The sequence below is a fragment of the Pelodiscus sinensis genome, chromosome 2 (assembly GCF_049634645.1).
Source record: "Pelodiscus sinensis isolate JC-2024 chromosome 2, ASM4963464v1, whole genome shotgun sequence".
NCBI lineage: Eukaryota > Metazoa > Chordata > Testudines > Trionychidae > Pelodiscus > Pelodiscus sinensis.
The window spans coordinates 172,167,637-172,181,771 of record NC_134712.1 but is presented as its reverse complement, the minus strand read 5'-3'; the positions used below and the strand labels follow the sequence as shown (position 1 = coordinate 172,181,771).

General features: G+C 41.2%; 1 protein-coding gene across 11 annotated transcripts in view; it reads right to left on the bottom strand.

Moving 5' to 3' along the window:
• The window catches only part of PDE1C (phosphodiesterase 1C), a 442,200-nt gene that overhangs the window by 41,969 nt on the left and 386,096 nt on the right, over window positions 1-14,135 (bottom strand). For all 11 annotated transcript variants that reach the window (XM_075921776.1, XM_006124030.3, XM_075921778.1 and 8 more), the window contains 2 exons: window positions 10,173-10,472; window positions 7,705-7,776 (listed from right to left, as the gene is read on the bottom strand). In XM_075921776.1, coding sequence (XP_075777891.1) covers window positions 7,705-7,776; window positions 10,173-10,472 — 372 coding nt within the window. The remainder of the gene's footprint in view (window positions 1-7,704; window positions 7,777-10,172; window positions 10,473-14,135) is intronic.

Sequence of the window (14,135 nt, the reverse complement as noted above, 5' to 3'; positions counted from 1 at the left end):
CTTTCCCACCCTTGCTCTGCCTCCATCCTCAACCAAAACTGCCTGGGATAGCAAAGTGAGCTGCAGCCACCTTGCTTAGCCTCCCCCACTGCTACCAGTGAGTGCGGAGGAGGGGGGAAATGGGGAGAGGTGAACGTCTGCTGCAGGCACCAGCCCCTCTTCCAATCCCTTCACCAGTTGCTGGCCAACCCCTTGCCCCTCCTATGCACGGTGTTTGGGAGAACATGACCCCTTGTGCCTATATTCGTCCTTTGCTCTTCAGAAGCTTTACTGTCTGCTTTCTGTTTCAGTTATTTACCTCATCTGTGATCCGGTTTCATTTGAAGGGCACAGTCTAACTCAGGAATACAATTGCGTGGGCACATCAAAATAGGCCTGACTGTTTCTGGACTTAGTGGAGTGAAGATGCAAGGAGCACTTTCCTCCTTGGTGGAAAGCAGGGAGTACTTCATCCATGCACCTCTAGAAATACAACAAACAGCCCTAAAATGGGTAGACTAGAAATGGGACCATGTGTACAACCAGTGTGCAAAGTTGGATGGCTGTGCTAGGAGCAGGAGGCATAAGGGATTTTGCACTTTTACACCCCCTTATGCTTCAAGGAGATGAGGGAAAGCATTTTGTGTCTCCTGAGCATTTTGTCTATTGCAGCTCTGCATCATCTCCAAAGTAGATCTATGGCCAAATGCCAATATCTAGACTGAGTATGAATCGTGTAAAAAGTTACCTAAACAAACTACACACACAAGAGACGACAGCTGATTTACCAAGACATGCAACTGGGATGAGTGAGCCAGTTAACATCAAATAAGAATTGCACTAAATCTTCACTCAAAGCTGTAATCAAAACATACCGCATTTTCTAATTCCAAGTTTTGCACTCTCTCTTCAACTGAGTTAGAAGTAAAAATAACTATGTGACATAAGAAAAGCTGTGCTTTCTGTTCTTCCTGAATAAATTCCTGGGCACACACTGCTCCACCTAATTCCACCAAAAAGAAGTATGAAAAAGTATGATAGGTTTTAGATACTTATCTAAACTTAATTTCCAAACACATTACTTATTCTCAGCATCTAATGAGTGGCGCAATGAAACGATATAGCTAAGATCAGGGTTAAACACTAAGGCTGTGCTCCTGTAACTAATTTCAATGATTGTCGTTAATGTCAATGATCACATTTACATTCTGTTTATTATCTATTTGACGGGAGTAGAAATAATAAACAGATGGAGTACTATTCAAATTACAACTTGCCTTTGGTATAATCTTTTGTTAAATAAGTGACAGCTAAGTTCCAGCATGAACTGGGGAAAAATAACTTTATGTGGATAAACAACAAGGAGTACAGTAAGCTACAACTTACTTCCTCGGACACTGAAGAAAGAAAGAAAGAAAGAAAGAAAGAAAGAAAGAAAGAAAGAAAGAAAGAAAGAAAGAAAGAAAGAAAGAAAGAAAGAAAGAAAGAAAGAAAGAAAGAAAGAAAGAAAGAAAGAAAGAAAGAAAGAAAGAAAGAAAGAAAGAAAGAAAGAAAGAAAAGAGGAGATGGGAGTATGACAACAGTGCTAATTTATGTGCATAGTTATCCAGCTAGTGAACTATTATTGGATATTTGGACAGCAATTAACCATCTGTGCAGTAACAAGCAAAGGTGTCTTTGGATAGCAAAATGGAGCTTTTTGGATTAGGGACTGTCTTTTTGTAACATACCCATAGAGTCTAGCATAATGAGCCCCAATTATTAGCCTGTGATTGGTAAGGAAGGAAGGAAGGAAATTGCACTCCACAAATCTTGACCAACAGATGCTAATTTTCCTTTGAAGTTGGATTGTGATATATCCAGTGTAGCATAGAAACTGTGAGGATCAAAGGAAAGAAGATAGCTATCATATCTGCTCATGAACTTTTCTGAAATGTGAATAGAATTATGGTTCTGTCAATATGGAAGAAATCAACCTCACTTTTGGAGCTTTGGGCACCTATACATGGGCTCAAATGTACTCTCAGTACCATTGCCACACTCCTAAGAAGTAAGGACAAATCTTGCTCATTTACTCACTTGAGTGATCCCATTGACAACAAGTGAGGGGGACTTTGCCACATGATAAAGATTTCTTACTACAGCAGCTCACATCTATTGTTGGGTTTTGGCTGGAGAGACATAAACTCTGTACAGCAACACTGAAAATCTTGCCAGTGCTCACTGCAGTAAGAGGCTGCAAAGATAGATGGACCTTATGATTCAGTGACATGTTTTAATAAAAACTGCACTGTACAGAGTGACACCAGGAAAGGACATCTGTTAACACAAGCAGCAAAATGCCATAAAGAAACGTGAAACTATTGCCATTAAAAGATATATTACATCATACATTCAAGTAATCACACCAACTAATCAGCCATCACAGGTATTTTAACCCATCTTGAAGAATCCTTGAACATAACAACATACAAAACCTTGGCCCATAACTACAGTATATTTAGTGACTAGGTATATTTGAGCAAATGCCAAATACAATCACAAGCAAATGACAGCAAGTAGGTGTTTGCAAGTACAATATAGACATAACTGAACAGGCTATGTTAATAACATTAGTCTGCTCATGTCAGAAAACTAATAACATCCTGAATTTTTTAAGGTCTGGTTCATACCAGAGTATAAATGTGTCTCATAAAACAATAAAACATATCCATATTCTCTCTATATTTTAGGACAACATTTTAAATAGGAGCGATGTGATATTTTTGAAATCTCTACCTATTAGTATGTTGGGTTACAATTTAACCACTAGATGGGAGCATTGCTTATTAAACACTTATCCTTGGCATGTTTTCCTCTTTCTTAGTGGCAGTTCTTCCAGCCAAGAATGCAGATATATCTCAGCGCTGATGCCTGTGATTAGATGCATAATAAAATCCTTCTAATTTTCTGTTGTTCCTAGTTTAATAGAAACCATAGAACAAACTGTGCTCCAATCCCAAGAGCAACAAATTCCAGTAACAATGAAACTAATAATGCAGACTCCATGTACATTAGTGGAAACCACTAACACGGATCCTCTACCCTGCTCACTGTCTGCAGTTGTGCTGTTTCTTTTGCATCCTCAGAAAAGCAATTATTCAATGGGTAAAAAACAGGCTTTTCAACGTTCTCTAATAATACTCTGCATAAATGGGACCATTTGACAAGCTATACATGCTGGTAATGTTACTGTTAATTCTGTTCTACACAGACTCTCTCCTGCCATTCGCAGTCCTGAAGATAAGTTAGATGTTACTGAAGGGGTGGGCAAAGGGGCCTTTGTGGGCCAGATCCAGCCCACCAAGCGGGTGGATCTGGCCCATGGACGCCCTCCTCCTCCTCTGCCCCCAGGCCACTCAGGGCCTGGGAGCAGGAGAAGTGAGCAAAATGTCCCAGGGCCCGGGAGCAGGGAGAGTGAACAAAGTGGACCAGTCCACTCAAAGTGCCACACGCTACTTGCAGGGCAGAGGCAGGGAGCGAGAGACTTTGTGTGCTTCTCCCACCCTGCAAGAACCATGTGGCTTATAGTGAAAGTGTCGTGCACCCCTTGCAGGGTGGAGGCAGGGAGTGCATGAAGTCTCTTCCCATCTTTCAAGGGGCGCACAACGCTTTCACTCTAAGCACCGGGTGCACCTTGCAGGGCGGGAGAAGAGAGTGAGAGACTTCCCATGTTCCCCCCACCTCCAGGCCCTGATTGACCTGGGGATGGGGGGAGCGCACGAAGTCTCCTCCTGCTGCTAGGGGCATGGATGTGTTGGGGGAACTGCCAGCTGTTCAGAACAGCTGCCAGATCTCTCTAGGCAGAGGGCAGGGGCAAAGACTCCATGTGTTCTCTCACCTCCAGACTAATCAGAGTCTGTGGGCAGGGGAGCATGGAAGTGTCTTGGCTCCACCCCTTCCACCTGAGGCCACACCCACGGGGTGACCCACAGTCACTTCAAAAATTAGTGAAGAGGCCCCTGTCTAAAATTATTGCCCACCCTTGCATTACTGAATGGAATGCCCCACTCAAAAACCCGGACAGTCACCAGTCAGGAACTACAGTAAATCACTTACTTAAATGAATCACAATAAGCTTAAGAGGGTTAAGAGAGTGGTAGGATTATCCATTGTATAGGGTGGTATTTTAGGAATGGGAGAGAGGGGTTTGCATTGCTGCACCACCACAGATTTCTGTGTGTGTCTGTTCCTCTTCTAAAATATAGGGATAATACTTCCCTACTTCTCAGGATGTTGTCATGTGGTACATTAAAGATTGCAAGGCACTCAGACACCACAGTAATGAAGATAACAGAAATACTTAACTTCTGCTTGTAAATTATGCTCCTCAATCACATTATCAGCTTCTTATTCAGGAGAAACTCAGCTGGAATTATCCCTGACTAAATGCTTCAGGATCTGGCCTTTGATGCATAGGTACAACCGTTTATATATTACGTAATGTGGACCTTTTAAATAGTTGGTTCCTATTGAGCTACTGCAAAGCTTCTATTTTATGGAGAAGGAGAAGATTATGTTAAGTTTCAGAGACTCTCTCTGTGTAAATATCTTATTCTGTGAGGCTATGTCTACACAGCAGTGTTATTTCAGAATAACTGACGTTATTCCAAAATAACATAATGCGCATCTACACTACAAGCCTTTATTTTGAAATAATGTTGAGCTGGAGGACTTCTTACTCCAACTCCTGGTAACCCTCATTCCACAAGGAGTGAAGGAAGTCAATAGAAGAGTGTTCTCCCTTCGACTTCCTGCTGTGTAGACAGCACCAAAAGCCAAATTAAGCTATTTTTACTTCAGCTTTGCATTTGATGTAGCTCAAGTTGCGTACCTTAATTTGACTTTAGCCCTGCTGTGTAGACGTGCCATGAGTGACTTAGTCTCTGCTCTTCACAAGCTTAACTTTACACATTGTGAGCTCATTCAGTGGGACTACAGATAGTGAATAAAATCACACATAGGTAAGCTTTTGCAGGATCAGGGTCTTATACTCTGTTTAGGATGACCGTACTTCATCTTTTGGCGGGGTCATTCCTTAAGCATTGTCCTGGCCATCCTGACTTTTTTGAGGGAAAAGTGAGCATTTATCCCATTTGCTCTTGCCAACTTGGTCAACTGGAAAGTGCAAACAGGACAAATGCCCACTTTTGTCAACAAACAAGGGTATGATGCAGAGGAACGTGCGGGGGGGTGGGGAGAAGGATAAGTGGCAAAGCCAGCCCCACGCAAGGGTGGAGGCAAAGCTCCAAATAGCAAGCAGAGTTTGAGTGACCAGTGACAGCCTCATACAGAGGATAGGCAGGGATCAGATGAGCAGGGACCCCAACCTCCCACGGAGGACGGGGTGGAAAACAGGGCAGGGGTGAGCACCTTAGGATGGGCCCACTGGGGAGGAGGGAGTTCTCTTGGGCCAATGTTCTGTTTTCCCTTTGGGAAATATCATCACCCTAACTTTATTACATGTGTGACTGTATCTCCTGACAGTCTCTGGCTCACAGTCTCACATCTACATTGTGGCCCAGATCCAAACTTTGAGATCAATCTACTGGTGACTGATTTAGTGAGTTTAGATAAGACCCACAAAATCGACTGCAGATTGCTCTCCCATCAACCGTGTTACTCTTCCCCATATGAGCAGAGTAAGGGAATTTTTCCCATTGATCACCCCCCTTCTCCCCACCACCTGTCATGTAGACCCTTCAGTAAGTTGACTTCAGGTACATTATTCATGTAGCTGGAGTTGCGTAGCTTAAGTTAATTTTCTGTTATGGTGTAGACGTAGCCTCTCTCTCTTTCCCTTCAGCTAACCTGCGGTTGTCTATGTAAATATTTCATTATTCTACACGTAAATATGTGTCTCAAACTAGTATTGCTTTTTTCTAGATTCTGTTAGTAAAATGCTTTGTTCCACAGCAAGTAACAGATAGATCTGACAGTATTTGTCAAAACAAGAGAGTGTTATATACACATCTTTTCTTTGGTTTTCAAATCACTCACAATTTTTTCTTGCCAATGAGCTAAGAGCTGTCTGAAGTATCTGAATGAATAATATTAAGCCTCTGAATTACTCTTGAAATATTTCATTTGATTTTTTTACTATATGACAGATCATCTGGTACTGGTTCTGCTTCCTAAATGAATGTCTGACGCTTTTTAACAGAGAGAGTAGCAAATGCTTATACTCTCAACAGTGAATAACAAATAGTAAATAATGAAAAGTGAAGAATATATTCATGACGATTTTGGGATTTACAAATACTTTCATGACCACAGAGTGGTCATCTGAATATTCATGATAAATTAAGAGCATGGCTTTGCAAAGAGAAGTGAATTGAACCGGACTTGTGTATTCATTAATATAGCTAACTTTCAGTTTTTTCATTATTTGACCAAGGGTTTTTTGCTGATTGATATTTATTTCAGGACTGAAAATGGCTTTCTAGCAAAATAAATGTCCTGACAGACATTTTTTCTAAAAAAGACCATTTTATAGAATTCATATTATTATGGGTAGAATTAATATATGTTTCTGTGTCAATTGTGTTACAATCTTTATAGTGTTAGTCACCTTTCCTTTTTTAATTATAAAATTATCAGAACAATGTGCTTCTCAAATAATTAATTCACATATATCCAATCAAAGGAAGACATTTTATTTTAATGAATTAGAAGATGTCATTATTGTCATTCTCAATGCTGTAGTAGTCACAATAGGGTCAAAACTCACTACTTGTCTCGATAAAGGTGAAAACTACATTTTCTCAGTGGATTTCGAGACATATTGAGATAAGCAAAAGGTAACAAGAAGTTATGTATCCATTTACAAATGTTAATTAATGTTTATTAAATCATTCCCATAGCAATAGATCCCAATCCCCAGCTATAACACAACTCCTACTGGCACACCTGAGGAAAGAGATAGAAGCAAAGATGGCTTATATTTACTGTTATGCTTTCCTGATTCCTGGGAAAACTCATTTGACTTTCAGCATAATTTAGAGCAGCCTTTAGGTGCTCTAAATTGTTTCAGTTGCAGTGACTCCCAATAGGCTGTTTCATAGCTGTGGCCCATTGGAACGCATCAGTATTCCATCCATATCCCTTCTCTAGGATGTCCTTAATATACCCTACACTGGATGGGGAAGGAAATAGCACAAAGTCACCTATGACTACTGTATCTCACTTAGGATTCCACTATTCTAGGGATTTCCCACATAATCAGCTATACCAGGAATATCTTATATCTAAATTGCCATAATGCAGGATATGATTATAAACTATAAGCTACATTTTTCAAATTCTGAAGTCAATGGAGTTATTCTGCATTTACAGTGATGTAACTCAGAGCAATATTCAGTTAAATTAAAGTAAGAAATATGGAGTTCAATGTAACCACATTCTCTTTTAAGAACTGTAAATTATCCAGGATTTTTCTTACAAAAATTTTGTGAATTCATGTGTAAGGAACATGGTATACCAACATACCAATTAAGTACTACTAGACACTATCTGGAAAAGAGATTATTTTATCTGAAGATGTCCCAAAGATGTTTTGTCAAACATTGCAGGGTATTTTCCCCTGGATTTGTTATGCTATAATTTTAGTACAAACTATTGGCTCTCTAAAATGCACTAAATTGCATACATTTCTGGAAAAAAATGTGATAGAAATTAGATCCTTACCCTCTGTTTTCTTTGAATCTTTTCCCATATTAGTCTGATCTTTCTTGTCTGACTTATCATCCTTTAATTCACCTAGAAATAAGAAGTGAAACATAAGCAACTTTAATTTAATGGGGTTAGGGACCATATGCAGCTACACACAATATTAAAGTGTTTGCCTGAAAAAGATTTTGTCTTCATGGTAAGTAGTACATACAGATTAACATACTATCATGATAAAGCACCAGACAAGATTTACACAAGTCTAACAAAAAACTCAAACCTCACAAATATCTTGTGTATTTTAAATAATTGTTAGTAGCTCTCTATGTACAGAAAGGAAGTACAAATGTGAATCTTTATGCATAACTTCTTCTGGCAATTACAGAAGTGTCTCACCATAAAAGGTAGCATTGTCCTTGTTCCAAAATCAAGACTTCTGAAATGTGCACTTTTAAATGGCAGTAGTTTTGAGAATGGCCACAGAACACTGTTTATATGTGACATCCTCCCAGGCAAATCCCTGTCTAAAGGCACTTCTTTAAAGAATCCCAAACTATCCATTACATTTTATTTGACTTTCAGTTACTAGCCACCTCTACTTCTACATCTGTTTTTTTTTTTTTTTCTGGATGATGCATAACAGTGAGTGGCGAGGTCCCCTAGGTAGCTTTAATTCTAGACTCTCTCTAACACCCCAAGAAAGCAAGGGCTTAAGTGACATAGAATGAAAACAGCATTTAGGTCCTTGAAGTACATTCATACTTTATGAATATGCACTCGGACCATCCTCAATTTTCATTGACAATTATCAGGTACAAGTACTTTAATCACAAAATGGAGAATGTGGAAAAACTACCCAGACCAACTCTTCCTTTTCATCTTGGAACCAGATTGTCTGTTGTCAAACTATATTTAAAAAGAGACAGACCTTACCAGGACTTGAGTAGCTCCACTGCCCAAACAGCAATGACCAGAGATGTCTGCCTATCTGGCCAGTGAGGCATGAACAAATGAGTGAAACAGGCCTTACTTCCCCTCCACAAAAGAATAACAGTGGATCAGCATCCTATCAATTCCCAGGCCACCCAAAGAGATCCAAAAGGTGTAACCTCAGTTGATTATACCTGAAGTGGCAAAATACTGTTTCCACTTTCCGACTTGAGCAGCATCCAAACTTAGGGCCCTGGAGATGTTCCAGCCAGGAATGTAAATTGGTGATAGTTAGTTATTTCTTTGGTATAATTTTGTTTAAATACAAGGAATGTAAAAAATCCTATCTCTTTGAATGCAGAAAGAATCAAATAACAGGAAACACCTTCTTTTGCTAGCAGCACTAGGAACACTCTTTTTCAGCCTTCACTTTGACCAAAAACTTCTTCCTCCCAGGTTTTTTCTGGGGCTCAGTATTTGCCTAAAGAAGCAGCAGCAAACAACTGGATCAAGCAGACACTGGCTGCTAGTTATATGGTCTGTGGCCTGGAACCTGGTGTACTGGGAGGCCCCTGGTTCCCCAACTAGCCACTAGACTAGTGGTATAAGGCCAAAAGACGGGACAAGGATGCCAAAGAGCCCTGAGAACCACGTGGCCCAGAGTTGAAACTGAAGAGCTGAGGCACAGGTCTTGGACATTGATTTGCTGGATTTCTTGTTAACTTAGAAGGACTAGTCTTAAATGGTGACATGACCAAGAGGTCAACCTACAGGAAGATGTGGACGACTGGAGGACCAAACAGCCTTTGGCAGGGGGTATCAGAAGGAAACAGAACTGCTGTGACATACCTGGACATGAGGAGACACCCCAGTTGTCAGGCCAGCCTTAATATGACACAATTAACTACTACATTAGATACCAAAAATATTTTAACAGCATCTGCTGAACACTGTACTAATAAATAGGAAGGCATTACTTGTTTGAGCAATGTAGAAGTAGAATCTGAAAAAATCATCTTTCTCCAGTACTTCCGAAAATCATGTTCCCCATCTCCATTGCTTTCAGAAACTCCCAATAATATGAGGACAATTCTTGTAAGATGCAATTTAAGGGGCCTGGGACTCTGGCTGCTGCTGTTGCCATGGAAGTGACATCCCAGACCCCCAGACCTTTTTAAATTGCAGGGCCCTGGGCAACTGTCCCCTTTGCCTCTCTATCCCTTCCCCCATTGGCAGCCCTGAATGCTGAACCTTCTTGGCTGTCCCCCTGAAATCTGTTCATGGCTCCCCAATGTACCCTGGATCCTTAGTTGTGTACCACTTAGCTAGAGCATACAGGGCAGTGGCCAGATAATCGATGATGAAGGACCTTATAGAGTCCTGCTCCACGGAGTTGCAAGAAAACTTCCCACCTGTGAAGGGAGCAATCTAGGGCACAGGAGGCTACTTCAGCTGCTAAACTGGAGTAGTCTGCATGGAACTGCTCCACTCTCCAATATCTCAATGAGATATTGGAATCAGATTCACCCCTTAAATGAACCAATGAAAGGACTTACCATTTTGGACACGCTGTTTCTGCTCTCCTGTCGCTTGGTGAGACTCGGTTCCCTTGTCTGCTCTAGACAGTTTTTTCCCTTGAGAGGCTTCAAGTTTGTTCGCACCACTTTGCCGAGTCCCATTTACATGACTCTTGCTGGAATCTGTGCTCTTACTTTCCCCAGGATTTGGTTCTTTGTTGTTTTCTGACTTGGCTGTTGTGATATCCTCAGCTGCCTTTTTCTCTTCTTTTTCTTCTGTTCTCTTTTCATCTGTTCCCTGATGCGCATTTTCCTCGGCTTCTTTCTTAGCTTTTTCTTCTGCATCCTCAGCAAAGAAAGAATCAACACGAAGTGAAAAAAAAAAAATCAAGACCATCAGCAGATTTGCCAGAGTGATACTATGCACACTTTTAATCCAATGTCATCCATGTGCTCTCAAATGTTAACTTAGATAAATGTGGAAAAAACATAAAACAACAAAGTATTTAGGGTGGGATCTTCAAAGCGCTCAGCATTGGCCTGCAAGTATTCCCATGGAAGTCAATATTTGTTGTCACTTTTGAAAACCCACCACTACTGTAATCGCAATACTCAATTTTTTTACACCTATGTATTTTAAAAAGCAAATTAAGGGAATAAAGTTCAACCTCCATGTAAAGTGAAGGGAAGGGCCTAGGTTCACTCATGGCATAAGCATGTGAAAATCAATCAAATTCAATTTGTCTCATGCTATATCCAAAACCAGCCTCATTGGGGAAAATGAGGCCCTTTGAACAGTGTAGCATGCCTCTTTGATTTCAGTTTCTCTCTCTGATGGCTTCCTATTTCCTCTCACTCTTACCCAAGTTTTCCTTCCTTTCCTTATGGTCTCATGCTCTGTCTACTGATATTTGACATGAAGTGTCCTTCAATCCTGAATAATCCTAAAGTGCTTCACAAAAATATCATGATACACAAGTCTTCATGTGTACCAGAGACCTGCAGCTGCCTCAAAGGTGGAATTTGCATAGAAACACTACAACTCAGAAAGCAAATAGTTGATCAAAGTGAAAGGCAGGTACATTTAGCCACTTTATCCCTTCTCCCCTAAATCTGCCACTAGAGATGATCACATCAGAAACATGACTGTAATTCAGCAAGCCCTTCCCATCTCTGCTTCCCACTAAGTCAGCCATCTCCCCTACTGGTCTTTTCTTCCTCAGGGAGGAGAGGATGCCTGTGAGAAAAATAGGGTACCTCTATTATTGGGCCACTTGTTTTGGCCACAAGGACTTGTTTATGAGTTTTAAAATAATGGAAGTACGGGAAGCCCTGAGTAATAATAGCAATTCAAATTGTATGTGTAAAAAAGGTTATTTAAGAGCTATAACTTCTCCTTTTAAAAGTAGCCTGTTTTCATGTGCAGCAATCTGAACTTTGGGTTCTGCTGAGACAGCAAATACTTAGAACTAGTTGGGCTGCTGAACAACACCTACAACAGGGGTGAGCAATAATTTTTGATGGGGGGCCACTCTAAGATTTTGGTCAGTGGCCAAGGGCCGCAGTTTCCTACGGAGGCGGTGTCAGGGTCTGGTATAAAAGTTGGGTGAAGAAGGGAAATAGGGATGGGGATAGGGGTGCAGGAGAGGCTGTAGGGTCTGAGAGAGTTTGGGTGGAAGGGGTTTGCAGTGCACAAAGCTTCTCCCTACCCTCCTTTCCCCCCACCCACAACACAGAGAGGCAGATGAAGCTGCTCTGAGCCCTTGGGCTGCTCCTGCCTGTGGGTCCAGTGGGGTGGGCCATGGGCTGGACTGAAAGGCTTGGCGGGCTGCATTCAGCCCCCAGGCTGTACCATACCCAGCCTTGGCCTACAAAGTGCTTGAACACAAAATTCAAATGCAACTGGAATCAGAGGGAGTTGAAAATTCTCTGCATCTCTGCAGATGGCACTCTGTAGCCTGCAGGATCAGGCCCTAAGCAAAGGAATAAGAATTGTGAAGTGTTTATTAAACATCTTCTCATATGTAACCAAAATTCTTTTGACAACTGAATCAGAGCAATTTTCTCCAGAAAATCTACCAAAAAGAGGAACAAAACAGAAGGGGGAAAATGTCATTTTATAAGAAGCATCAATCTGTATTTCCTTGCCAGCAGCTGACAAAAGTTAATTAATTTTTAAATTAATAAATTATGGATCACATGAAAATATAATTAAATTAGATATGAGCCTCCCACACTTTATTAATCATTTCTGCAATAATCTAGTTTCCATAGATGGCTCAGTATGCACATTGATATTATGCCTTAGGATCAATGATACAATGAAGGCTTCCCAGATATCGCGACTCTCTGAAAAATGTGCTAACATTTTGCATTCCTAATCATGGGCGATAGATGAATCTCAAAAACAAAACAAAACAAAAAAAAAACAACAACTCAAGGAAACATTCATCCATATAGAGATTTTATCATGATACTGCTAGAAATTTGCCTATTATTAGAATTAGTGTTACAACATGTTTGCTCTGTACAGTGCTTTTAATACCTTGGGGTAGATGTTTATTCTGGTTCTTAATTTATAACAATTTAATAACGATCTTTTAAGTAGGAGGAGCTGAGCAACAAACCCACTTATTTTGCCTACATAATCCAAGACATTTTCCAAAAAAGAGCATACTCATGATAAAAACACCACACTAGATTTCTATTGATAATACCCTCACAAAAGATACTAAGCTATTCTACAGAAACAGGATAAAGCATTGCCTCTAATAATAATTGTGGAGATTTCATCTTTGCTTTTGGTCCTAAATTGCTGTGTAATGTTGCGGTGCACTAATAAATAGCTGTTATGTGCTACACCCCGATTGTGACTGCATTCCTATTACAGGTTGGACCTCTCTGGTCCGGCACCCTTGGAGCCTGAGTGGTCCGGAACCAGAGAGTTTACCAGACTAGGAGAGGTCAAATCTCCCCTGCTAGCCATCAGCCCCACTGTGGGCTCTGCCCCTGGCTACCTACCATCCTCACCCTTCCCCCCACTCTGAGGTTTCACCTTCCCATGAGGTCAGGGCTCCCAGCTGCACCTTCCCAGTACTAGCCCCTCTGCAGCTGGCCTGACCGGGCTCCCCTGCAGCTGATTGGGCCTGGGGCTTCCTTGCCACTGCCTTCCTCTTCACAGCTGGTCCAGCCTGGGGCTTTTCAGCCACTGCCACCCCTTCAACAGCCCAGGGCTTCCCAGCTGCCCCAGCCCCTCTGCAGCTGGCTTGGCCCAGGGCTTCCCAGCCGTTAACAGCTGCCTGGCACTGACCTCACTGCAGCTGACCTGCCAGTCCTCCTTCTGCTGGGCTCCCAGTGGGCATCATTCCCAGCTGCTGGGACACTCTAGCCAGCAACATCTGTGGTCCTTATCACACCACAGATGTTGCTGGACCAGAGAGTCCCAGATTTTGGCGGTGCAACTTGTAATTTATTTATTTATTTATTGTTATTATTATGTATTTTCAGTGTAATTATGTCTTCCTAACAGAGAGTGAAGTTCCATTGTGCTGGGCACTCTATAAATATACTGAGCAATGGTCTCCATCCAAAGAGCTGATAAGATAAATAAATAAAACACAAAAGTGGTAGGAAACAGAGGCACACAGAGGTGAGGTGAAATGATACGTCCAGGGTCACAAACCAGGTCTGTGGTAGCACCAGGAATACAACCCGGGTCTACTAAATCCCAATCCTATACCCCATTGCTCAGCCAATCCACTGACAAGTCCTGAGTTTCTAAAGGTCTATAGAACAAAAAGTTTTGTATCAATGAGGTTGTTACTGAACATATCCAGAAATGTATGAAGATTTAAAAACAGACAAGAAAAGGCAAACCAGAACCTAACTAATGGTGCATATATCCATTTGAATCAGGTGACTTCTTATGCCCGTTTCATTAAAAATCCTTCTTCAAAGCACTCGCTACAAATGGGTAGAAAACAAAGTTAAATACTCAGGACC